This window comes from Lepidochelys kempii, chromosome 2 (assembly GCF_965140265.1).
Source record: "Lepidochelys kempii isolate rLepKem1 chromosome 2, rLepKem1.hap2, whole genome shotgun sequence".
Lineage (NCBI taxonomy): Eukaryota > Metazoa > Chordata > Testudines > Cheloniidae > Lepidochelys > Lepidochelys kempii.
The window spans coordinates 183,839,699-183,867,252 of NC_133257.1; the positions used below are offsets into that span (position 1 = coordinate 183,839,699).

General features: G+C 41.7%; 1 protein-coding gene across 3 annotated transcripts in view; it reads right to left on the bottom strand.

Annotated features, from left to right (window-relative positions):
- Nucleotides 1-27,554, bottom strand: part of ITGA9 (integrin subunit alpha 9) — a 294,601-nt gene that overhangs the window by 22,242 nt on the left and 244,805 nt on the right. For all 3 annotated transcript variants that reach the window (XR_012157453.1, XR_012157452.1, XM_073332985.1), the window contains exons 24-26: nucleotides 18,911-19,036; nucleotides 17,894-18,013; nucleotides 12,986-13,087 (exon numbers count right to left, since the gene is read on the bottom strand). Coding sequence is in view for 1 of the 3 variants with exons in the window: in XM_073332985.1 (XP_073189086.1) it covers nucleotides 12,986-13,087; nucleotides 17,894-18,013; nucleotides 18,911-19,036 (348 nt within the window). In the remaining 2 variants the exon portion in view is untranslated. The remainder of the gene's footprint in view (nucleotides 1-12,985; nucleotides 13,088-17,893; nucleotides 18,014-18,910; nucleotides 19,037-27,554) is intronic.

Here is a 27,554-nt window from a genome sequence, read left to right on the forward strand (position 1 = left end):
GCACTTCATTCATCAATTTTTCAATGGTGCCAAACTCCCACACCCTTCATATGGAAAACCGCATATGATGAATGCATAAACTGTTTTCACAGGAAGCAGAACGTTCCTCCTTCCTTCATTCACTGCCCCTCTTCACGAGATATGCAGTTTGAGTGAAGCTAGGGTTTCACTGGGGTCCTCCTCATTCCAGACCCATTCCCTGTGCCCTTTAACAGGTGCACAGTGAATGAAGAAAGGACTCCTGAGGATCCCTGACCTCATTCACTGTAAACTTTCCGCTACATATACTTCCCTGTGTTGCAATGTCAACCATGCACATGTCCTATGTATGGCTTTTCTTAGCTGCACATTTAGGTGAGCAAAATGTATTGCTCTTACACTGTGTCTGAATTTCAAAAGCTTATAATTCAGTCAATTCAAAAGCTATTTTCACTGGAAAACTCAGAAGTGATTCTCTTCAAGGGAGGCTATTTCCCTGTCAAATTTCATCACATTAACCTCAACCTCAAACAGCTAGGACTGTTTTTTAAAAGGGGGAAAGAGAATGTTCAGCTGTTCGCGTGGGAAGCCTGGGAGGGCTGAGAAGCAGGCTGCAGCTTCGCGCTCAGGCCCAGGGAGGTGGAGGCAGAGTGGAGGTGAGCTGGGGCGGCGGGGGGGGGGGGGCGCCCGTGCCACAGCAGGTAACCCGGGGGGGTGGGGTGGGCAGGGGCGCCTGCTTCTCAGCCCTCCCAGGCTTCCCGCGTGAACAGCTGATTCAAGGAATGCAGGGGGTTGGATGGGGCAGGAGTCCCCAGAGGCCGGGGGTGGGCCACGACCTCCTCTGGGGTGAGGAGGGAACCGGTTGTTAAGATTTTGGCAGCTCATCACTGACTCCAGCATTCCACAGGCTGATATTGATGAGACTGGACTGTACCATTTGTGGAAGAATAATAAGAATACAGCTAAACTTACACACATTTCTTCTCCCTCCATGCAAACAGTTTTCATACCAGTTGGTAATTCTATCTAGCCACCAGATGTTTGATCTGAATGTAGCATGAACAGCAGCAAATGTGTACAGGAAGCTGAAATATATTAATCGGTGGCTGCCATTTTCAAAATATTTTCCCACAGCCAGTTGCACCAGAACCCACACAGAGTTCTGCAACCATCAGCAAGGCCCATTTTCCCCTCTCTCTGCACTGTTCAAACAGCAGTTCAAGGCTACACCTTTCCTCAGCAGGCAACTGCACTGGGAAGAGAATTCAAGTACAGTCTGGAACTTAGATCCATGAAACCGTACTTCTCTCTACTGCATACACAAGGCAAGCAAAATGCAGACCTGTTATTTTAAATATAGTTTGCTCCATGAGAATGTGGTGGAAGTAGGTTTGATTAACTGATTCTCTCTACATCTGAGATTCCTTATTTTTCATGGATTAAAAAGGAAACAACCAAATGACCAATAAAATAAAATCAACACCACACAAATGCGTTTTAACAAATGATTTTAACTTTTAACAAAAGTTAAAAAACTCCAAGCTACCAAGATCACTTTGAAGTGAGAGGTTCCTCTCTATTGCCAGTCATTCTGGAGAGAAGCAGTGGTTACATTTACAATTCTTTGTGGCAATTGTTAGTTTCTTCCATATATTGCAGAAATTTTAGTGCACTGTTAACTTCTTTAGGCTTCTCATTGTTAAAGCAGTAACAATAATATACATCCACAGAATGGAGGGGTGTGTCTTTCAGATGATATGGTAGAATATTTTACTTTAGCAAAAAAATTAATCCAAATTCAAGAAAATGTTTCCTTTAAAGGAAAATAAATCAATGTGAACCAGCAGGTATCATACGCTGTTCCTCCCTCCTTCGGGAAGAACATAAGAATAGCTGGTGCCAAGTTTAAAGTTTTCAAATGTAGAACCTGGGTCTGATTGTGTGTGGTTATGAGTTTGAATTCTCAGAATAACCCCTGAAGGATGAATTCCCCCAAGCCCTTCTTTTTACTAAGCACAGAACTACTGGAAAATGTTTGAAGATGTTCTGAGCTGATCACGTCCCTAAGTAATCCCCTCCCCACCTCCCAGCAAACATCATGGCACTAACATGACATTTGCCACAATCACATTGTTCAGCTCTCATCTGTGACACTCTGTAGCTGTCTTGTCTTGTTTCCTTGCACTCTGTTGACATCAATCTGTTTTCTCTTGTCTCAGACTTAGATTGTAAGCTATTTGGGGCAGGGACTGTCTTTTTTGTTCTGTTTTGTACAGCACCTAGCACAATGGAGTCCTGGTCCATGGCCGGGGCTCCTATGTGCTACAGTAACACAAATAATGAATTATAATAATAATGAGATGTCCGTGCTCTATGGTAATTATATTTCACCTCAGAGGTAGATAAGCTCTAGCATTAAACATTAGCACAAAGTGTGTGTAAAGTACTTTGAGATGTCTGGATGGATGGAGAGTTTCCTGTCTCCTGTTGGGCTGTATGAAAACTGGTGTTAGGAAAATGCCACCTTGAGAAACCGAACATTTTATTTTTAATCTTCCTTGTATCACTGTGCCAGTTTGGAAAGATGATACAATTTGTCAGAGGCAGCTGGTTTCTAGTGGTGGCTACAATGTGCTTCTGTCCTCTAGAAATATAAACTGTTGCTCAAAAGACCGATACCACAGTTATTTCCCACTGCAACTATTGGAAAAAAAAACTTTGCTATCACATATGCTGCTGGGCAGGAACTTTGGCAAATGCTGACTTTTCAGTGATGGCTGTCTGCAAAATTAGGTGATATTCTCTAGCCCCTTCATAGCATACAAATATCCATGTCACAAAAATCACTGTCAGAATAGGCCCTTTGTCAACAGATAGAGACCAAGGACTTAATGGAGATGGAGAATGGACTATAATGATCACCTCTCTGGAGATAGAACTCTTTAGTTCAGGTTTGAGGCTGGGATAATTGGGAAAAGCCTTCACAGTCACAGCCCAAGCTATGCTTGCTCAGTGGGTGGGGGATAAGAATTGTTTTATTCATTATCTGGTGTCTTCTATCACTAAATCAACTGTAAAAATAAAAACCTATGACTATCTTCTTTATGGTTTTGTGGTTTGGAGAGGAGTGAGGAAGTTGTATATCTTAATTTACTTATCCCTCTGAAGTCCTCAAATTCTAACCACAACCAATCTTTTGGCACAACAATGATCAAGCCTACAATTATCATATTCATGGCCATGAGAGTTCTAGTGAAGAAAAAACAAAAACAAATAATCAATACATCATACGTCAGAATCCTCATCAGCAAGAGGACATAAACTGAGCTGTAGGAAGCTGGGAGAAAAAGAAGTTTGGAGACAGGCAATTACTGCGCCACCCTGCCTCCCTGCTTTGAAATGCTTACAACTGAAAACTCTGTCAGAGAACAAATCTTGGACTTCCCATTCCTGTCCAGCTTGATAGCACAACTTCTTTAGGACAGCTAACATGAAGAGTAATGTAATGCTGTCTCAAATGTGACAAACTTCCCACAAAGTCTGGAAGCATACATTATTTGTACAGGAGACAAGGGTGTGTTGGGGGTGGGTGCAGACTTGATCTGAAAAGAACATGAAACGGTCATAAAATATGGAGTGAATTAAAGGTTTACTTATGAGCTCTGAACAAATGCCAAGGAAATGCAATGAAAAACTAGGTTCTCTCTGGAATGTATCAGGATTTCTATCTTTATATTTATCTTTTAAATTTCACACTCTGCTTATGGATTCTCAAAGTGATGAGAAGGGGGAAACTTCTAAGCTGAAACACCCTTTTTCATTGTTCATACTGTACATTGATCCCAGTGTGCATGGATGCCATTGAGAAAGTGCTCTTGTTCCTTAAGAGCAATTTCATCCTCATCCTTTACAGTAATGCGGAATTACACAATTTCATTGCTCTTTGAAATTTTGAACTCTTCTGACCAAGGCCATTTTTATCAGCTCAACGTTTCGTTTTACCAAATTAATATTTTATGTTTCTGACCATCTTTGTGAACAAAAAGGGGACTATAGAAATCAGTTCTCTTAAAAAGCTTATTCTTTACCACTGCAATTCAGCAAAGTATTTAACACGTTTTTACGCCCCATAGGTTTTAATGGTATTTAAGCATGTGCTTGAAATTAAGCTTGTACTTAAATTCTTTGCTGAATAGGGATGGACTATTGAATCAGAATCTATAAGAATGAGGAAGATAATCCAATGAAAATTGATTTCAAATGCATAATTGTCAAATCTTCAGTAGTCCCGGCTCCCCTGCATTCCTTTTTACCCATATTCCTAACAGAGAAGCACAATACATTCTGGGTACCATACACTGTTCTACATTTGGGGATACACGCATTATTAAAAAAATATTGTATTCTACAGTAAACACCTGTGAGAGGTACTGTTTTGGACCACTGCGGTACTTATTTAAAACAACAGTACTAGCAAATTGAACAACTTGTTCTTTCGAGTACCAGTTTGGGGGAATTCCAGTAGAGACATCATTCACACAGGAGTTTTAAGTATCAGACACTGAGGTACCTGTATGAAACGTTGAATGTACATGAGACACTTACAGGCAGTGCTTGGGGTGAGATATTTCACAACCTGTTCACCTCCATGGGATCTGTCAATTTCTTTCTCCAGGCCAACCCTACTTTTTGGGGTGTTTTGCTGCAGAAGCTTCAGGCATTTCAGCTTGGGTTCTCCTTCATCCATCCAGCTAGGTGGGTTCTCACTTTCTCAAGAGAGGGGCTGACAATTATTGGATTGGACTGAGTGAGATGAAATTTAGCCTATCCTTCCCTCCATCCAGATTCTGAGCAGCGTTTCTTCTTGCTTTACTGATAAATTGTATATTTCAACTGCTTTGGTTCATTACGAAATATAGTCAAGCGACCAAATAACCAATATCAGTCAGGTTTACTGCTCTAAGCCAATAATAATATAGTGCAGGAAGGTTCAATATGATACCAGTATCTGGGAACCCATCTCATGCAACATTAGTATATTCACCTTACACAGAAGGTGTGCTCCCAAGTTACTCCCCTACATCCATCTTTTTATACCTTTCCCATTTATAAGTAAAAGGTATACCATCTGAATCTAGATTTAGTGAATCAACTATCTGGTTTTTCATGGTGTGCCTCCCTATATCTTTGTTCATAATATGCCCACTCTAGGTCCCAAGAGCATGAAGACAGACACTTCTTAGGTTTGTATCTGGCTAGAATATTCATATGCCTTGATCCTGATGGTTTCCTAATCTACTTAAGCCAAAGCTGACTTCAACAAATGCAAGGTGTTATGGGATACTTAGCATAAGTGAACAGGATTATAGTAAAGATAATGGAATTCCTTCTCCTGTACAGAAGCAGTTGCATGACGCTGTCATTAGATCTGACAAGTCAATCACTACAGTCTTCTAGGACTAAAATTATTGTTCTGTGAGACACTTCCAGAGGAGAAGAGAGTCTCATCTACATGCTCCACATGGCCTCAAAGACTGCAAGTCTCACCTCTGTAAAACTACTAGTTATAAACATCAATTTCAGCCACTATGAAATTACAAAAAGAAAAGGAGTACTTGTGGCACCTTAGAGACTAACAAATTTATTTGAGCATAAGCTTTCGTGAGCTACAGCTCACTTCATCGGATGCATTCAGTGCTAATGCTCAAATAAATCTGTTAGTCTCTAAGATGCCACAAGTACTCCTTTTCTTTTTGCGAATACAGACTAACACGGCTGCTACTCTGAAACCTATGAAATTACCTGAGTCTTATTGTTGCAGGCACTAAGCCAAATCCAAATCCTGTTCACCTTATTCACATGATTGAACAGGGCTACTTGTGTGAACAAAGTGAGCAGGATTTGACCTATTGACATCAGAGCGAGAACACATTAGAGGGAGCCAACAAAACTCAGAGAAACTCCTGATACTGCCTTTAAAATTGATATCTACTAAATCAATGATACATCTGGGGGAAGGGAGCAGAAGGAGACTCCACCAGTTGAAAGGCATGAGATGCACTGTCCTAAGGTTGGGGGTTCCACGACCACCACTCCCAAGAGAAGGAGGCAGGTGGTGGTGGTCGGGGACTCTCTCCTCAGGGGGACTGAGTCATCTATCTGCCGCCCTGACCGGGAGAACAGAGAAGTCTGCTGCTTGCCAGGGACTAAGATTCACGATGTGACGGAGAGTCTGCCGAGTCTCATCAAGCCCTCGGACAGCTACCCCTTCCTGCTTTTCCACGTGGGCACCAATGATATTGCCAAGAATGACCTTGAGCGGATCACTGCAGACTACGTGGCTCTGGGAAGGAGGATAAAGGAGTATGAGGCGCAAGTGGTGTTCTCGTTCACCCTCCCCGTGGAAGGAAAAGGCCGGGGTAGGGATCGTCGAATCGTGGAAGTCAATGAATGGCTACGCAGGTGGTGTCGGAGAGAAGGCTTTGGATTCTTCGACCATGGGATGGTGTTCCAAGAAGGAGGCATGCTAGGCAGAGACGGGCTCCACTTAACGAAGAGAGGGAAGAGCATCTTCACGAGCAGGCTGGCTAACCTAGTGAGGAGGGCTTTAAACTAGGTTCACCGGGGGAAGGAGACCAAAGCCCTGAGGTAAGTGGGGAAGCGGGATACTGGGAGGAAGCACGACCAGGAGTGTGTGAGGGGGAGGGCTCCTGCCTCATACTGAGAACAAGGGGCGATCAGCGGGTTATCTCAAGTGCCTATATACAAACGCACAAAGCCTGGGAAACAAGCAGGGAGAACTGGAGGTCCTGGCAAAGTCAGGGAATTATGATGTGATTGGAATAATGGAGATTTGGTGGGATAACTCGCATGACTGGAGTACTGTCATGGATGGGTATAAACTGTTCAGGAAGGTCAGGGAGGCCAGAAAAGGTGGGGGAGTTGCACTGTATGTAAGGGAGCAGTATGACTGCTCAGAGCTCAAGTATGAAACTGCAGAAAAACCTGAGAGTCTCTGGATTAAGTTTAGAAGCCTGAGCAACAAGTGTGATGTCGTGGAGGGAGTCTGCTATAGACCACCAGACCAGGGGGATGAGGTGGACAAGGCTTTCTTCCAGCAAGTCACAGAAGCTACTAGATCGCACACCCTGGTTCTCACAGGCGACTTCAATCATCCTGATATCTGCTGGGAGAGCAATACAGCGGTGCACAGACAATCCAGGAAGTTTTTGGAAACTGTAGGGGACAATTTCCGGGTGCAAGTGCTGGAGGAACCAACTAGGGGTGGAGCTCTTCTTGACCTGCTGCTCACAAACCGGGAAGAATTAGTAGGGGAAGCAAAAATGGAGGGGAACCTGGGAGGCAGTGACCATGAGATGATCGAGTTCAGGATCCTGACACAAGGAAGGAAGGAAAGCAGCAGAATATGGACCCTGGACTTCAGAAAAGCAGACTTTGACTCCCTCAGGGAACTGATGGGCAGGATCCCCTGGGAGAATAACATGAGGGGGAAAGGAGTCCAGGAGAGCTGGCTGTATTTTAAAGAATCCTTATTGAGGTTACAGGGACAAACCATCCCGATGTGTAGAAAGAATAGTAAATATGGCAGGCGACCAGCTTGGCTTAACAGTGAAATCCGTGCTGATCTTAAACACAAAAAAGAGGCTTACAAGAAGTGGAAGACTGGACAAATGACCAGGGATGAGTATATAAATATTGCTCGGGCATGTAGGAATGAAATCAGGAAGGCTAAATCAGACCTGGAGTTGCAGCTAGCGAGGGATGTTAAGAGTAACAAGAAGGGTTTCTTCAGGTATGTTGGCAATAAGAAGAAAGGCAAGGAAAGTGTGGGCCCCTTACTAAGTGAGAGAGGCAACCTTGTGACAGAGGATGTGGAAAAAGCTAACGTACTCAATGCTTTTTTTGCCTCTGTCTTCACGAACAGGGTCAGCTCCCAAACTACTCTACTGGGCAGCACAGCATGGGGAGGAGGTGGCCAGCCCTCTGTGAAGGAAGAAGTGGTTCGGGACTATTTAGAAAAACTAGACGTGCACAAGTCCATGGGGCCGGATGCGTTGCATCCGAGAGCGCTAAAGGAATTGGCGGATGTGATTGCAGAGCCATTGGCCATTATCTTTGAAAACTCATGGCCATGGGGGAAGTCCCGGAAGATTGGAAAAAGGCTAATGTAGCGCCCATCTTTAAAAAAGGGAAGAAGGATGATCCTGGGAACTACAGGTCGGTCAGCCTCACCTCAGTCCCCGGAAAAATCATGGAGCATGTCCTCAAGGAATCAATTCTGAAGCACTTAGACGAGAGGAAAGTGATCAGGAACAGTCAGCATGGATTCACCAAAGGAAAGTCATGCCTGACTAATCTAATTGCCTTCTATGATGAGATAACTGGTTCTGTGGATGAAGAGAAAGCAGTGGATGTGTTATTCCTCGACTTTAGCAAAGCTTTTGACACGGTCTCCCACAGTATTCTTGTCAGCAAGTTAAAAAAGTATGGGCTGGATGGATGCACTACAAGGTGGGTAGGAAGTTGGCTAGATTCTCGGGCTCAAAGGGCAGTGATCAATGGCTCCATGTCTAGTTGGCAGCCGGTATCTAGCGGAGTGCCCCAAGGGTTGGTCCTGGGGCTGGTTTTGTTCAATATCTTCATTAATGATCTGGAGGATGGTGTGGATTGCACCCTAAGCAAGTTTGCAGATGACACTAAACTGGGAGGAGTGGTAGATATGCTGGAGGGTAGGGATAGGATACAGAGGGACCTAGACAAATTGGAGGATTGGGCCAAAAGAAATCTGATGAGGTTCAACAAGGACAAGTGCAGAGTCTTGCACTTAGAACGGAAGAATCCAATGCACCGCTACAGACTAGGGACCGAATGGCTAGGCAGCAGTTCTGTAGAGAAGGACCTAGGGGTGACAGTGGATGAAAAGCTGGATATGAGTCAACAGTGTGACCTTGTTGCCAAGAAGGCCAATGGCATTTTGGGATGTATAAGTAGGGGCATTGCCAGCAGATCGAGGGACGTGATCGTTCCCCTCTATTCGACATTGGTGAGGCCTCATCTGGAGTACTGTGTCCAGTTTTGGGCCCCACACTACAAGAAGGATGTAGAGAGTCCAGCGAAGGGCAACAAAAATGATTAGGGGACTGGAACACATGAGTTATGAGGAGAGGCTGAGGGAACTGGGATTGTTTAGTCTACGGAAGAGAAGAATGAGGGGGGATTTGATAGCAGCTTTTAACTACCTGAAAAGTGGATCCAAAGAGGATGGATCTAGACTATTCTCAGTGATAGCAGATGACAAGTCAAGGAGTAATGGTCTCAAGTTGCAGTGGGGGAGGTTTAGGTTGGATATTAGGAAAAACTTTTTCACTAGGAGGGTGGTGAAACACTGGAATGTGTTATCTAGGGAGGTGGTGGAATCCCCTTCCTTAGAAGTTTTTAAGGTCAGGCTTGACAAAGCTCTGGCTGGGATGATTTAGTTGGGATTGGTCCTGCTCTGGGCAGGGGGTTGGACTAGATGGCCTCCAGAGATCCCTTCCAACTCTGTTATTCTATGATTCTATGTTAATGCAACTGTTCTAAAAAAAGGGATATCCCATCCATTCAGTAATATTTTCCAAAAGGGAGCCTCTTGCTATCTCACTGGCCTTTATTTAGGGTTTTGCATGTCCCTTGTTGAGAATCTATGAGAGTTTGGTAAACAAATGAAACAACATGAATGGACTTGTTATCATAAGTATTTAGTACACTAATTTGGAACCCTCTCGCTTCCTGTTTCATGGTGTCCCTGTTTAAAATTGTTTGAGCTGTGAAATCGGGTGCTAAGCTGCAAAAAACCCCAATGAAATCAAGACAGCAAGTCAGCAGGACTGTCTAAATCAGTCTTAGCTAACAAGTCTTATTGGCTTTACGGAAATTAGCGTGATAGAGCGTCTGAGGAAATTCTGCTTTCACTGCTAGATACCAATTCTATCAGCTGACTCAAAGCATGTCCATGAGCAGCAGCTCAGATGGAGCCAGTAGCCAGATGGATATGGTACAGCATTCAGTGGTCAACAACAACAAAAAAAGAGAGAGAAAGGGATTTTTTTTAAAAGAAGGGAGTGAGAGGAATGGACAAAGAAATGATATCCCCCCCACCCACCCCTCGGCCCCTGGTTACAATTAAATAACTGTGGTTTGCAACAAGTATTGTTCTCATCTGCACTCCACCAGAAGAAGGAGAAGGAAAGAAAAAATATTAATACCATGAGCCAACCACATGTCTTAAATTTTTCTTTCAACACGACCCTATCCAAAACATACAACAGTGGAGAAACCAACAGACATATGGAAATAGCATAAGGGAGACAGAAAATAGCATTCACATTAGAAAAAACTGAAATCACAAATTGATTTACACTACTAAAATATGCCAAGCATGCTCCCCTTCCATTTCATCTTCTCGGAAATCAGCAGCAACCTTTTGTTTAAAGATTCATGTCTTTTCAGAGCATGTACGATGAACTCTGTAATCACTGCTACCCAAGGCCTTCCACAGACAGGAAAAGGACAATATTTTTTCCAAGCATTTGATAAGAATTAAATACAGCAGACCTCATGTTGTGATTAAATCATTTCTAAATTTTGAGCACTAAATAATAACAACCCCTTACAGTTCACAAAGTAGTTCACAAAGTCATTGGGAAGGATCCCCAAAGTCATTGGGAAGGATGCCCAAAACCTTTACAGACTGTAACATAAAGGGGTGAAATCCTGGCCCCGTAAATTTCAATGGGGCCAGGATTTCATCTCAAGTATTGCACCACTAATCAATTAAATGCAGCCACAGAAGTGCAAGAATCACTCAGTGCTGCCCAATTGAATTAGAGAGAGACCTAGAGGTAGGCCAAATAGGCAGTGCTGCAGTCCAATTATGGGGGTGCACTGGCAGAGAGGGTTGGGGAAATGTGACTGACTAACCAACAGTATGAGCCCTATTTTTATACAGCTAAATCTTGAAGTCCTTATTCAGACAAAATTCCCATTGAGCCACAAGGTGTTTTGTTTGGATAAGGACTGATAGGTAAAAATTGAGTAATTACCTCATGATTTGACCCATGCAATAAGTACTGAGATACTCTACAGAAGGAGAATTTCTTTTTCTTTCCCATTTCTAACCAAACATCTATTTCTGTTCTCTAAAATACTTCCTAAGTTTAGTACATTTGGGGGCAGGGACTGTCTTCTTCTGTGTTTGTACAGCATCTAGCACAGTGGGGGCTGGGTCCACTACTGGGCTCTTTGGTGCTACACCAATACAAGTAATAATAAATAATAACTGTGTACAATTTTCAGAAAACCCAATTATGCTTCAAGGACAAAAGAAATCACTTTCATGCTGACTGGTATAGATATAAGGAAAATCCATAGTATGTGTAAGGTACATGCTTGCTATAGGTCAAATTCTGCATGATAAGTGGAATTTTGTTTGAGAAGAATTAAGGTGCAATGAAATGTCCCAAATCCTGGTCAGTAAGGCCTGAATATGTCAATGGGACTACTTGCCTTGTTGAATCCAGGTCTAAAAGAGTAACTGTTGTACAGCATTAAATCCACATCTTTCTGCAAATGACTATTTTGCAGCCCTCCACCACGCTCAGTATATATTATGTATATAATTGGTAAGGGGATTGCAGATGAAAGGTGTTTTATAAATGTAAAAATAATATTACTCTTTCTAATTGGGACATATTGAATTGGGATGACTGCTATATGGGAGGGTGCCCTGGAGACTGATTTAGCCTAATGATAATGAAGAACAACTGCTGCTTAATCAGAACAGTATTAGCATATTCTTCATAATATGTATACACCTGCAAAAACCTGGTCTGAAGCCTGGCTATACATTTCGGCCTAGCTACTTTATATACATGGTATATTAAACATTAAGGCTGAAGTTTACAAAGCTGCCTTTGGGGACTTAGATGCACAACTCCCATTAAAAATAATGGGAATTAAGTGTCTAAATCCACGAGGAGGATTTCAAAATCTCAGCCTAAAGGCTTTTTTATAGTCATTAACCCAGTATTAAGCAAATTAGAAAAAGCTGTAAACAATCTTTGAACACGGGGCTCCCAGACTGCTTGTATCATGAACATGGATAGTTTTTAAGCAAGATGGAACCTTTAGAATTAGGCTCAGTAGCATCAGTGATAATTAAATACTCTGGGTCAGATTTTCAAAAGTGCGTAAGTGCTTTAGGAACACAAGTGCCAGCAACTTTCAATTGAACGTGTGCTCCTAAGTCACTTAACTACTTTGAAAATCCTACCATCTATTTTCAAATACTGTACAATTAAAATTTCTTCCTGTTAAGGAGGGCTTCTCTGAAGACACAAACTTTCAGGTTGCTGGGGCTAAACAAAAAGGGAGCAGTCGTCCTCTCTCACCATCAAGGGCTGATATAAATTAGTGAATTTATAGTCCTTGTGTTGTATGCACACTGCAATAGCTAGACATAAAAGGTGGAGATAAAGAAAAGTTGATGATCTTGTCTATAAATTTCAAACATTTTTGGTTATTGTCTTTGACCTCAAATTATTATTAAAACATTTACGTATTTCAAAATGTCATATCTGATGAGATTTTGCTGAGGAAAAACCCCACTGGAGTTTCAAAAAAAATCTGAATTAGTTTAAAGCTGACATCAACTTCACAGTGAGAAGCCTAACTTAATGCTGGCAAAGGTATCCCAAAGTCCTTTGCAACTTTGACTAGCTACAACATAGAGTATACGGCCCCACACAATATCATTTGCTATGATGGCACGGGTATCACAGCAAGTCAAACCACAGAAACACTATGAAGTCCTGCTGCTAGTGCATTCAAAGGAAGTCAGACTCGCTCATTTTTGTTGGCCAAACCCACACATTCCAGTTGCCTAGCTCCCCTAATGTATTCCATACTAATGGGACATGGGGACCTTTCTTTTCAGACAGTCACTTACTGTTGCATCTTCAGGATTCCCATTAGGCACTTCCACAATCCTGAGTGTTGTGTCCACCCTCACCTTCGCCCTGGTCACAAACTGGATGACTGATGAACTGTCCTGAGAATTAAAAACAAAAGTAGTTAAAAACAACCTTTTTCAATTTAATAACATTATATTCTATCCTTATGCTCCAGGGCAGCTGGATTGGCAATTGAGTGCTACACTGATTTATACTACCTGAAATCACATGCACCTTGAGCTTGGGACATGGATGGACAAAGTACAGTGCATTATCTCAGACTGAAATTAAAGGCATCCCACAAAACATTGGACTTCTTTTTTTATTTGAATTTGGGCTGTTTTTAAGGCTACCCCAGCCTCACAACACAGCAGAAAAACACAGCACATTGCCAATCAACATAGACAAGCTAAATCTTTACCACAATGGTTCCCAAGTAGTTAGAAACAGATATTTGGAAGCTGCGATAGACTTATATACAGTATATGATAAAATTGTTTAATTATTTAAAATAATTCCAGACACAGCACACTGCATAAAGTGCAAGTATTTGATTTATATTTCCATTAGTAAGTGACTTTGCCTTGTATTTTATACAGAACGTTTAAACACAAATTTTCCAACCAGTTGCCTTTTTAAACACATTGTTTACTCTTATACAGTAGGTATTTTTGTAAGGTTACTTTTGATTTAGGACTAGATTGTGGCATTACCATGTTCTGAGGATGATGCACAGCCATCTTGCCCAGAGAACTGAGGGGCATCATGCACCCACTCCCCAATATAGGCAGCCCACTCTGTTGGGGGGTGAGAAACCACTGTTCCACCTAAACCCTGCCCCCTTTCTGGCAAGTTGCTCCCAAGGGGAAGCATTTCAGGTGCAGCCTCTGCCATCCTCCCAAGCATCAGGGCTGCCAAGTGTGAAGGGCTACTCTTAACTCCCCCCCCCCCTTCTCAGTTTGCACCCACATAAGGTGAGGCAACAATCTGGCCCTTAATGAATAAATAGAGTGGTGTATTCTTATAATTACAGCTCAAATGAGTTTAATGAATTCTTTACCACACCTGCATCTACACTGCAAGAATAAATTGGTGGTTGGGGACACAGGTAGCCATTTAAATGTGCAGTTCACTATTCTATGTGGGTGACACCGTGACAGATATGACAATTTCCTGCACTTTCTTGGACAAATTTTCTTGAATTAATGTGTATGTGTTATTGTTGGATTGTATGTAACTACTCTAGCAGACATGACTAATGTAAACCGTGGGAAGCATTGGGAGCGTCAAAGGACTATACTGAAAAACAGACCAGTCAAGAATAAATTTTTGAGACAAACAAACTGAAAACAGGTTTCCTAGAAAATAGCTGGGAGGAGGGCAATGAAAATTACCCAGCTCCAGACCTATCCTTTTGAAGCTAGGCCTTAAGGAGAAACCAATTGTCTGGCTGATTTCCTGTTCATGGTCTCTTCAAAAGTTCAGACCCAAACTAGATAAAACAGTAACTCACAGATTCATGGGTGTGCTTGTTCTGAGCCATAGCTATTATGAACTTTTGACCACAGGGAAAAAACCTTTAGTGGGATCTGAAGGACTGTTCACCTGACAGCCTTTGTTATGGTGATCTTAGGTAAGCTTATTAGCATGCATGTAGATTTCTTTTATTGTTTTTAATATTTTTTCTCTGTAATGCTTTTACCATAAGAATAAATGTGCTTGCTTAGAAAGAGCTGTGTGGTAACTTACTGTGGCAAGCACGCTGTTTATAGCCTCTAAAGAAGAAAGGCAAAGCAGCCTGCTGAAACAGTCTGAGTTGCGGGGGAATTCACAGTATAGGCAGGGAACTATGCAGCCTGGGAAAAAACCCTGTCAGAAGGAAGATTCATGTCTCCACTCAAGAGAGGTGACTGCTGGGGAGTTGGAAACCTGAGAATGGGTGCCCTTGGGCAGGGCCATCCCTAGCTATTCTGGGGACCTATGCAGCTACACCCCCCGTGCAGTGGGGGAGTGGGGCAGGCCTCCGTGGGGGGGGAGGGGTTGGCCCCAGGCCTCTGTGGGGAGGTGGGCTGACTTGGGCAACAGGGGGGACCACCCCCCAGCACTCACCGGCGGCATGGCTGGGGCTGGGCTGCTGCACTTTCCGCCGCCAGTGAGTGCAGGCCCAGCCCTGCTGCAGTCCTCAGGGGAGTGGGGGCAGGGCTGGGGTGGAGCAGGGGCGGGAAGAGGCGGGATGGGGAGGAGGCTTTGGGGAAGGGGTGGAGTGGGGGAGGGGCTGAGGTGGAGCAGGGGTGGGAAGAGGTGGGGAGGGGCAGGGGCCATGGGGAAGTGGCGGAGCAGGGGCTGGAGCAGCACACAGCTGCGCAGGGCACCAGGAAATTTGGTGCCCCAAATTTCCTGGTGCCCTACGCAGCTGCTTACTTTGCGTATGGGTAAGGACAGCCCTGCCCTTGGGGATCATAGAGGAGGAAATACAGGTGCAGTTGCCCTGAACTGTGACAGATACATGTCCCAGAGGACATCCCATGGGCCTGGTGCAGAGCTTCTGTGAAGAGCTGAATTTGACAGTGTACACAAATGCATGTTTCGTGTACTCAGTTACCTGCTTGCATATGTGGGGGTATTTGTATGCAAGCACAACTTAAACATCTGGCTCCATCTATATGCTCTTTCTTCAAAGATGGACAAACAGCAGCATACGAGGTGATTTCAGCTGGAAAGGCCATGAAGACATCAACTCGTGTCTATCTAATCTTTAGGAAAAGACCTTTCCTTTTTTGTTTTTAATCTAACGGCTGTCACCAACAGATTTATCTAACAGATTTATTTTATTATCCTCCTACTCTGATTATCTTACAGTATCGTGATCTGACAGACCTTTGCTGTAGCTAAACTGTAAACTAAAAAAATCCCCCCAAAAAAGCTCATCTACAAAATAAGTGGAAATGCAGTAAAACTTTTTAAAATGTACAAATCTTATTTCATTCACTGACAGAACAGAACACTGCTTAGCCTGCTATCATGTTTCTCACCATGAATGTCATGTTTATTCTTATCTTGAGCCTCCTTATGATGGCTGTGATGTTTTTTCTTTGTATAACAAATATTTGAAGTAACAGATTAAAAAAATTATCAGTTTTCTACCCTTGTATCTCATCACAAAATAAAGATAAACACACGGATCGTAGTTTATGCACACTTACTCTGCTCATTATCCGACTGTTTGAAAAACCTCATAACTTTAACACTGCACGTATCGCTGTTTTTGTTTGTATTTATTTCTAATTGTAATTATTTTTAATGTACTTAAGAAAAGTCAGCAAAATCTAGGATTACACCTTCAGATCTACTGTTCACAAACCTTACAGTCTTATTTTATAACTGTTTATAACACGCAGGTGATTTGATTTAAGGTCAGATACAGCAATATGATGAGCGCCTCCCATGAAGGGGTAAGCATCCTCAGCTCCTATTCAATTTAGTTGGAGCTGAGGCCTGGGAGCACCCTCCAGGATTGACATCTTTCAGTTACCTTCTTCTGGAACATTCCAGCCACTGCCATTGCAACTGAACTTTTACATAAAGCAATGTGTTAATCAATGTGTTAACACATTGGGGGGAGGGATAGCTCAGTGGTTTGAGCATTGGCCTGCTAAACCCAGGGTTGTGAGTTCAATCCTTGAGGGGGCCATTTAGGAATCTGGGGCAAATATTGGGGATTGGTCCTGCTTCAAGAAAGGGGTTGGACTAGATGACCTCCTGAGGTCCCTTCCAACCCTAACCTTCTATGATTCTAAAGAGTTTCCAAGTGTGCCAGAGTTCCCAAAATCAGTTAATTTCTAAATATCAGGATTTTGGCAATGACTTGGGTTTAGAATAAAAGGGGTCAACTACTCCAAGTATTGCAATAATTGAAAATGTACAGTGATCCAGATTTAAAAAAATAAAAGCATGAAGGCCTTAAATAAGAGTTTCCAAGAACTATCCATGAATCCTGCACATTCCCTCCTGACTCCACCTGCACATGCGCACAGACATACACACACCCCATTCTTCTGAAATGAGGGAAGGAGCTTTTAAAGTATAGGTTTCAGAGTAACAACCCTGTTAGTCTGTATTCGCAAAAAGAAAAGGAGGACTTGTGGCATCTTAGAGACTAACCAATTTATTTGAGCATAAGCTTTCGTGAGCTACAGCTCACTTCATCGGATGAAGTGAGCTGTAGCTCACGAAAGCTTATGCTCAAATAAATTGGTTAGTCTCTAAGGTGCCACAAGTCCTCCTTTTCTTTTTAAAGTATAAAAAGTTCTTCACTGTCATTTGAATCCCAGCTCAGACTGAAAGGCTTCTCCGAGGCTTCTCTATGAAATTCTTATTCATTCACAAAATAGGATGATGTGCCAAGTAAAGCCATCTTATAGTGAGATATATAGCAATTACAGCTGGTTGAAAAGCACCAGCTGTTTTTCATAGGATATTTAGAATAAAAACTACTTTTTTCTAAAATTCCTGCCATTTTTATTTATTTTTTCAATGAAAAACCAAAACCTGAAACAATTTTCGTTTTCAAAACTCAGTAAATAATTGTGGGTTTCAGTAAAACGTATTGGCTTTTGAAAACCAAAAACTGAATATTTTTACCAAAATCTGAAATTTTTAACACAAATAATGTTTAATTTACGGTTTCCAGTTTTCAACAAAAACCATTAGAAAATTTTGACCACAATGAAAATTTCAAATGGAAATTTTTAGTGATCAACTTAAAACTTTTCAGTGAAAAAATTTAAACTAGTTCTACTAGACACAGACGGAGGCAATATTCAATGCTTCATGTATATTTCAATATATAAGTATATTTAAATTACTATTGAGCATATGCGCTAGAAAGAGGCAGAAGCACTTACCTTCTTTAATATCTCTGTATTCAGCAGCATGTAAACATCTATATTGCGGGATTCTGCTTTTGCTAGTGAGCTTAAGTTGCAGCGTATAATTAAGCAGGACCTGCCTGGTCTTTCACAGTCCTAAGGGAAATAAGTAAAAGGCTGTAAGATGTATTAGGAAGGGAGGAAATCATTCATTTTAATACTAACTAGCAATACCAAACATTCCTACTGATTGAATGAAAACAGCCATTTGATGAATCAGTAAAATTGATTGTACACCTCCCTTATACAAAACAGTGTCTGTTTTCAGAATCTGCAGAATCATAATCATTCCAGGACTTCATTAAACCATGTCACAGGAAATTCATCCCTGAACTGAGGATCAGTGCACTTAAGCTGGAATTGAACACAGAATATGTACTGGGCCTCTGCACAGGGGTAAATTTCAGCCATGGCAAGTAAACCCTGCTATCTATTACTTCCTGTCAGAATACCTCCCCTGAGATAAAAGGATTAGAGAAAAATGTATTGCAGAAAAACATTTTCAACAAGAATCTATGTATTTCTATTGCATATACAATACATTGCTCCAAGTCTAGCTGCAAACACGCTTTGAAGTTCTGCCTTTAGTGCCTGATGCAAAGTCCAAAGAAAACAATGGAAAGACTCCCAATGACATTAATGGGCTTTGCATCACCTCATTAGCTAGTTACGTTGATTCTATATAATTTCTCACTCACTGGATTTCTTCAACCTGTATCAATCTTTTTTCTTTTAGCATCAGAAGATATTATTCAACCTTTAATACTTGTGTTATTTTTTTTATTGTCTGTACTTTAGTAGCCTCAAAGCTTCCAGTGAGGGACTGAGGTCTGTGGGGACCACTGCAACACAAGTAAAATGTCATTCTTATTTTAGACTACATGAAAGTTACTCTGAAAAGAAAAAAGTAGTTGACCACTTCACATTCCTCTGACAAACGCATTTTACAATATCTGACTCTTTTAAATTTCAGTTATATATGGAATTTCTTACCAGTACTTTTCTGCCAGACTTGGTAAAAAAAGCAAAGATCGTGTGAAAAATATTGTCATTTTCTTGAGGGATGACACACGGGTTAGGGTTTTTCTGAAAAGAGCAGTTTCCTTTCTCCTGAGCAACCTGCAAGCACAATGAAGATCATCAAGACATGTGAAGAGTCAATTTACAGCACTTACAACATTGCGTAATATGTGTTGTGAACCTTAGAACGCTTCAAGTGCCGACTTGAACAGGGTTCACTGTTCTGTAACAGGAACAGGAGGACTTGTGGCACCTTAGAGACTATCCCATTTATTTGAGCAAAAGCTTTCGTGAGCTACAGCTCACTTCATCGGCTGAAGCTCACGAAAGCGTCTGCTCAAATAATTGGGTTAGTCTCTAAGGTGCCACAAGTCCTCCAGTTCTTTTTGCAAATACAGACTAACACGGCTGCTACTCTGAAACCTGTTCTGCAACAGCAACTCCTATCAGGCCTGACAAACTCACCACACCTAACGCCACTTTCAGGGTTCTTATCCATAAATAGTGTCTTTTACAGTATCAAATGAAAGCCAGTGACACAATAGCCATCACAGGTATTGTGAGATGTATGTACAGAGGGTATGTAAGGAGTTATGAGTACCTACTAAATATACGTTTTTAACTAGTAACAGAGCAGAATTGACAAACAAGTTTTCTGCTAGGCAAAGTATATCCCTGTCTCTAATGCAAATTAAGCATTTTAAGCAAAACACAGTGGGAGCTACATTTGCACTCCAAGTCAACATGAGGATGTGAAGTTAACATGGGGGCCAGCACCCCAAAGAACAAACAATAGGAGGACATTTTGTGATCCATTCACAGAGGAAACCCCGGAAAGACATGGGAGTTAAGACAGAAAACCAGCAGCTCTGTCAAAGGCTGAATCCTTGAGAGAAAATCGATTTTGTTAAATAGGAAAGGTAACTCTTAGAAATTGTAGACCTAGGGTTGCATTTTATGTTTTGTTTTGCATGTGGAACCAGTTCTGTTTCCACTTCTTATCCTGACCCACTATCTCTTAAAATGTAACCTTTTATAATAAATTTATGATTATTTCACTGTAAATATATTTCAGTGCTGTAATATTATAAAGCCTGATCCTGAGTTGTGTCAGTCAAATTGTCTCTCTCTTCGGGGACAGCTTGCCTGGTAATTTCTGTCAGTGACAGGGGCTAGACACTGCAGGGAGTGTGCCGAGGACTCGGAAGTTGATGTGTGTCTATCGCTAGCCTGCACAGAGAGGGAAAGGTCTGCAAAGACCTGGAAGACAGTGCTTGTGCGTGGCCAGAGGATGTTGGTTTCAGTGAGGTGAGCTACAGCAGGCATCAGGCAAAATTGCTTCATACTAGGGGCAAGTGGTGGTGAGGTGCCTCAGAATCCTGGGCACCATCACAGTGTCCCTATACTGTGATACTACATATCATTAGACATTTCAATCAACTTCATTGTTTCATAGTTTGTAGGGATTCGGGTCAACGTGGCCTTGCAAAATCATCATGAAAATGTACCAGCCCGGGCACAAAATCTGTTCATCTAGCTTTATCATAACTAATAACAAAGTTGATAATGATAACATAAAGTAACAATATTTTACCCGCTTGTTCAACAAAATTGGATGCCTAAGGCAAGCAGATGCATGAGTACAATTTTTCAAGGCTTGTTGAAGGTTAGCCCAAACCTTCATCCAAGATTGCCATGCTATGTCAGGCCACTGATTCCACAGCTAACTCTATGCAGCCTACAGAAGGGCCCTGAACAAAATCCATTGAAATGAAATAATATCTGCACCACCATAGAATATCAGCCAATTCCTCCCTACTGCTCTCAGAAGAATAGAGGGGGAGCCTTTGTTAGATGCCCACTTTGGTGAATAGCATCCTTGTAGTATATGCTTCCCAGCTCACCTCTCTGTCTGCTCCATTTTGCCAGAATGAGAACATAAACACATTACAAACCAACATCTCAACTAAATTACATACGAGGTGTGGAGAAAATCTGTTACAGACACAAAATTGCTCCATGGCCTTTTTCACTTGCTTCATGCAGTCTGTCTCCACAGACTCCATCTGAGCTGCCTGAAATCTTGGTCATATGAAAAGAAAAGATTAACAGAAGTTTATCCAAATTTAGAGTAATCTTTCCTGTCTCCTCCGCCTCCTCCTCCAGACAGCTCACTGCCCTGCTTCTTGATAAGGTATGACCTCCTGCCCCACTGACCAACCAGCCATTCTTCTCCTGATATTACAAGTGGGGAGATGAACACAGAAGCAAATAAATACCAAAATAGTTCACATTTCTTCTGGTGATTACTTGCCTATCAAGGCTATGGTCCTCTGTATTTATCTGTCCCACCAGAACTAGTTTTCATTATTTATTGTATGCAAGTGATTCACAAATTATATTGACATTTGTTGTCTTTGAATTTTAATGTTTGGATTAGAACCCTGTTAACCGGAATTTCAATATTAAACCAGGAATAGCAAAGAATTAGTACCTGCTTTTTAGGTAGGACAGACATCAGTAAATTCTTACATTGGAGATAGAACAGGCAGGATGGGATCCTGTTCTATCTCAGCTTTTTAAATTTCACACAGATAAAACATGGTGTGCACTTACGAAAATCTGCCAGAGGAGAAGTAATCAAAGAGAGAAAAAGGAAAGATCTGTCATGATTGGGGCTTGATTGTGCCCAGAGATAACAGGGGTATAAAGTACACATTCATTTATATCTTATAAAGTTTGACCAAGTGTTTGTGCATACAAGTAACATAACAATTTAACTTGACATGGTTTGATATCTGAAACATAAAAGTCCAATCCTTCCTTCTCTAAAATATCGGGAAAAGTGGGTGTCTACTTTAAACCCAGAAACTGCTATACTGGAACAGGCCAATGGGTCATCTCATTTGAAAGCCTGTATCAGACAGAGGCCAATACTAGCTGCTTCATAATAAGGTGCACAATCCCCATCCTTGTCCTAATTGTACGATACATTTGTCTGGCGTCCTTTGTGAGCACTGGAGTTGGCATGTATTCAATCACATTAATTCTTTAGAGTATGTTAAATGCAGCTGGGAGGGGAAGCGGCAGTGCAGGCTGAGTAGCATGTTTTTGAAAACTGGTCTTATCACGAGATTGTGCAGGACCACAGAACCAGTAGCAAAAGCCTGCCAACAGATACCTTATACTAAGCTACTCCAAATGGCTTCTTCCAGTGATTGCTCTGTCCTGACTGCAGTTTGGCATGAGTCCTGCAATCCACACGGTGCCCTCTTACAATGCCATACAACACAAGGGAACTGCTCCCTCTGTTGCCAAACTCCCACCCCCCTCTCACCCTACAAGGTCTGGAGGACCATTGTAAATCATAATGACCTTCAATACATTTGGGTGGCAGTGCTGAGAAAGGCAAGCGCCTGTAACTTATAGCTAGGGCCCTACCAAATTCACAGGTCAATTTCATGGTCATGGGATTTTAAAAATTGTAAATTTCATGATTTCAGCTATTTAAATCTTAAATGTCATGGTGTTGTACCTGTAGGGGTCCTGACCCAAACAGGAATTTGTGTGTGTGTATGTGTGTGCGGGGGGGGGGGGGGGGTTGCAAGGTTATTGTAGGGGGTGTTGCGGTATTGCTACCCTTCCTTCTGCACTGCTGCTGACAGCAGCGCTGCCTTCAGACCTGGGCAACTGGAGAGCAGCGGTTGCTGGCCAGGAGCCCAGCTCTGAAGGCAGAGCCACCGTCATCAGCAGCACAGAAGGAAGGATGGCAGGGTGTGGTATTGCCTCCCTTACTGCCGCGCTGCTGCCTGCAGAGCTGGGCTCTGAGTAACCAGCTGCCACTCTCCAGCCACCGAGCTCTGAAGGCAGCCGCGCAGAGGTAAGGCTGGCATGGTGTGGTACTGCCACCTTTACTTTTGTGCTGCTGCTGGCAGGGCGCTGCCTTCAGAGCTGGGCGCCTGGCCAACAGCCGCCACCTTCCAGCCACCCAGCTCTGAAGGCAGCACAGAAGTTAGGGTGGCAATACCGCAACCCCCCTAAAATAACTTTGTGATCCCCCCCGCAGGACCCCCAATTTGAGAAACTCTGGTCTCCCCCATTAAATCTGTATAGTATAGGGTAAAAGTACACAAAAGACCAGATTTCATGGTCCATGATGCGTTTTTCATGGCTGTGAATTTGATAGGGCCCTACTTATAGGATATGTATTGATGTTTTTCATAGTTACCATGAGCCTGAGTCTGCAGTACATGTCAGGAAGGGGAGGTATGAAGAGGCTGGAGACTGGGGACTCATTTTATAAAGTGAACTAATGGTTTTTTTATCTTTCTTCTGTTTCTCTCTAGAATACAGGGACTGTTGTGTAAAGAGAAAGGGGCTGAAGGGAACAGGCAACTGCTGGTGAGTCCAAGAACAGTCAAGTGATGCCCTGGCTGCTCTCCTGACTGCCAGAACCTTGCCACATTCAAAATCACTAGTAAGGCCACTGTGCCATAAAATGCACTGACTTTAGGTGCATTTGTTCAAGTTTAATTTTCAACCCAAAGATCTTTGAAAAACAGGCATCATTCTGAAGGCAGAGAAAAAGCACAAGCTGACATACCCCATGCACACTTTCAAAGGGTTCTTTGAACATTTTATTCTAAGTGAATTATTATAATAATAAATTAATAGAATGGTCTTATTTCTACAGAGACAAATTGTTCTCGAATATAAAACAATCCTGGCCATTTCAAATTACTTCGTGGCTAGACACGATTTCTTACCCCGAAGGTAAATTGCATGTAATAACAATGTGTTCCTGTAAAATTTTCTACAAGATGAACATTTTAAAGGGGCATGTTTTCTCTATTTTTTACTTTAGCATCTATACATGATAGTCTACAGTGAAAGACAAATGGCAGAATTATGAAACCTGTCAATTTAGAACTGCACACACTCCTGCTACCCAGCAGTGAGTGTTATTTGCAGTTGGAAAAATTTTTGTCAAAACTCTTTTTTTTTTTTTGGGGGGGGGGGGGGGGAGGTGAAATGGAAATTTTCACAAAATTTCCAGCTCTGGGTTTTCAGTTTTAAACTGAATTTTTTGCAGGGGAAGGGGGGTTGTTTTTCCAATTAAAACCTGAAAAACAAACTGAAGAAAATTTTCAACAGCAGCTAAAAATTATTTGCATAAAAAAATTTTAAGGGAAAAAGAAATCATTTTCTAACCAGCTCTATTTATCTGATTTACACAGTGGACATTTCTTTCAAAATGAGACAGACACCAAGAACAAAGCAACACTTTCTCCTGAAAGATCCAAAATCTTATGAGGTTTATTGCAGGACTATTTTGACCAACTTCTTCTGACAGAAGAGTAATAGCTAATCATTAGAAAAACATTTTCCTAAACTGTAAACTTGAACTATGACTATTGTAACGTGTCTGTTATTCTTTCCCAATTTTATTTGCAAATGGACTTTTACGTTTACTCAGCCATAAGGTGAAGGGTGAATGCACCAGAGTGATGAAAACTATTACAAATGTTGTTCATCTCTCACTGGCATCCTTCAATGCGCATACATGCCTCTCCAAGATTTTCAAGAGTGAGTAGTGCCCAACTTAATACACACTAACAAGGCCTGATTTTCAAAGAGTAGGCTCTCAACACTTTCTGAAAATCATCTTCTTCAAAGGATCTCAGCTTCTCAACTTGGGCAGCTGCAAACTGAAGCATCCAAACTCACTAGGGGGTATGCGTGTATACATTTTTTGTACATATATAACTACAGACCTGCACATACTCATATATATGAATATGTATACAAGTGTGAATATGTATATCACAAGAACTCTATCAGACTTTCAATAGTGCCAAGCATTATTCTGGTCCTCGATTGGATCCTCAAGGCACCGCCACAATAGTTTTATTACTACTAATAATGAATAAGCAGCTAGAAAAGCCAAACATCCCTTATTCCAGCAATTCCATTTATAAATGGCACACATTGAATGACAGGTCAGTCTCTAGCTTTGTAAATGTATTAGAACTGGTTGCTCCATTAAAGAGCCCATATACATGTTTGATAGACAACATTTAAATGACAGCTTATTCGGTGGGTATTTCTGCCAGCATTTTGTTGTCAGCACAAACCACAAAGCTCCTCAGAGACAGGATGTAACCATGGAAGAAAAAATTTGAATTACTTCATTCTTCAGGAATGCTATATTTGCAACAGAGGAAGAAATTCCCATAGGGTTTCTTTAATAGTCTTTGCATATTTGAATAGCCTCATGGAGCAGGGGGCAAAGGCATAAAGTAGCAATGTATGTTAGCCATATCAAATTGCACCATCCTCAATAAAAATAAAGTCACTTATGGGGTCAAACAGTTCTGGATGTAACAGCTCAGATACACTGCATATACACAACACATGCTTCAAAAATATGTAGGATATTTAATACCATTGTGTGGAACTGCTGCACTGATTTAATTTCTTAAATGGGGCTCATCCTTTCCAAGTTTCCTACACATGTTGGGGATCATGAAAGTGCTTGGAATGGTAGAAGATGGCACCAGTGAAATGTGAATGTTATTCCCCATCTAGCAAAGCAAGAATTGGTAACAGAAACAACAAAATTAGGGTTTGAACTGCTACTCTAGTCCAGATATTTTAAATAAGTAACTCCAATATGAAGAGAGCTGGTTTCTAATCTGGGTCGAACCCAGGGTTTGCCTAGGAGAAGTAAAATATGTGGCACCCCAACCGACACCCTCACTTTGTATAGTCAGGTCCCCCCACCTCAGAGTACACACAACATCCACCTCTGCCTATCTGTGATTCCGCCCCCACCCCCTCCGGTGCAGTAATTCTTCCCCTCACCTGTTGCTGGCCTTGCCTAGATGAGGATTTAAAGGTGTGATGTTAGCATGTGTTAGCTAACATGTGCTAACTGACAATTTCAAAATCCAGGCTGCACTGACTTTAATGCATACTAAACTGGTCATTTTAAAACTCGTCTCCCTTCTAGACTTTAACTCAGACAGTTTAGCAGGCTTTAAAAGCAGTATGAGGTTTTACATGTTATCAAGGCCACCTTGCATGGGCTGGCACACTAGGAGCTGGAGGTGATGTGCAACTTTCCAAGGAGGGAGCTGGGGAGATCAACTAGGGACCACAGGTAGGGAAGCAGGAATGATGCTCTTTGGCTTGGGGGTGGGGGCTCAAGTGTATGCATGTGGGGAAGGCCCATGCGGGAATGGGACAGAGGAAGAAGGCTGCCACCATTCCCAACCCAACATTAAGTCTGATCTCCCGGCTAGAAATAAGCAGCTCAGTACTAATACCAAGCTTAGTGCACACATGTTACAAACGAAACCTGGCAAGCAAATGCAGATCTCCAGCCCATTTTTTTTATCCTGGGAACAGCCTGCAGTCCCTGTAAAGGAATTCCTCATTATATCAAACCTAAGGGGTAAAGCAAAAATCCCAGGTCCCTTCCACAAGCCTGATTCCCCTCTCACTTACACTGATGGCAAACAGGAGCAGCTTCATTGTGCTCGAAGGTAAAATGGAGAATCGGGCCTTGAATGTCTATGATGGGACCAAATCTACATTTAAGTGATTGTGGGGGAATATAGTTCAGCAAGTTCAAGGAAACACCAAGAGTCATAAAACTTTCTGAATGATAAATTATAGGGATTTGGGAAACCCACTTGTGGTCTGAACATAGGTCAGTTGTTTCACAAAACTGTGAATACTGTTCATCCCTAAAATGGATGGTTTCCTCATAAGTCCCAGAGTATCCTGGCTCCAGTGACTAAGCCCAAACCTTCCCTCTTGAAATTGCTACCAGATAGCTTCTATGTACCTTTATTTTTTACCATTGTAAGTTACTTTATGTATGCGTGCATAACAAATGGTTGAAGTCTGCAAATTAAATAAGAAATAACAGATCCTCTTTCATTTGTCTGAAATGTAAAGTGTAATTTGTATATGTTAGTATCAGGGAAAATTGCTTCATAGAAGTATCCCAACTCATCTTTTATTGGTGTTAATTTTATATAGACAAACTGATATGAGTGGTTAATTGAAAAAGTCATACATGTTCAGATCTAAAGAGATAAATAAATTCCAGACCAGGTCAGGCTATATACAGTAGAAAAATAAACTATGTAAGTATGTTATCTTAGCACTTGTTGTACTTGCCAAAAATGTTTAATATTCATAGATAATGAAATATGTTTGAATCAGAACAGTCCGTTGATTCTGGCAATAAATTAAGAACTTCTGAAACAACAGAAAAGGATAAAAAATTAACCCTGGAAGAATTCAACGAACACAATAACAGCGATTTTGCTAAAGACAAAGGGGTAATCTAAGAACTCATTGTCCTTAAATAGTGATTAAAAGTTGCAAAGTTAAATTACTATATGGAGATTCTACAGACACACAATGAATTATGATAGTAAAATTCTATTATAGGTTTGTGTACTATTTATTCAGCTAATAGTTAAAGGGCCAAATCCACAGGTGGCATACATTGGCACTGAATTCAGTGGAGTTATGCTGATATATATCAGCTGGCTCAAACTGCATACAAATAAATCTTTCTGACCACCAGCCAGAGAGATGA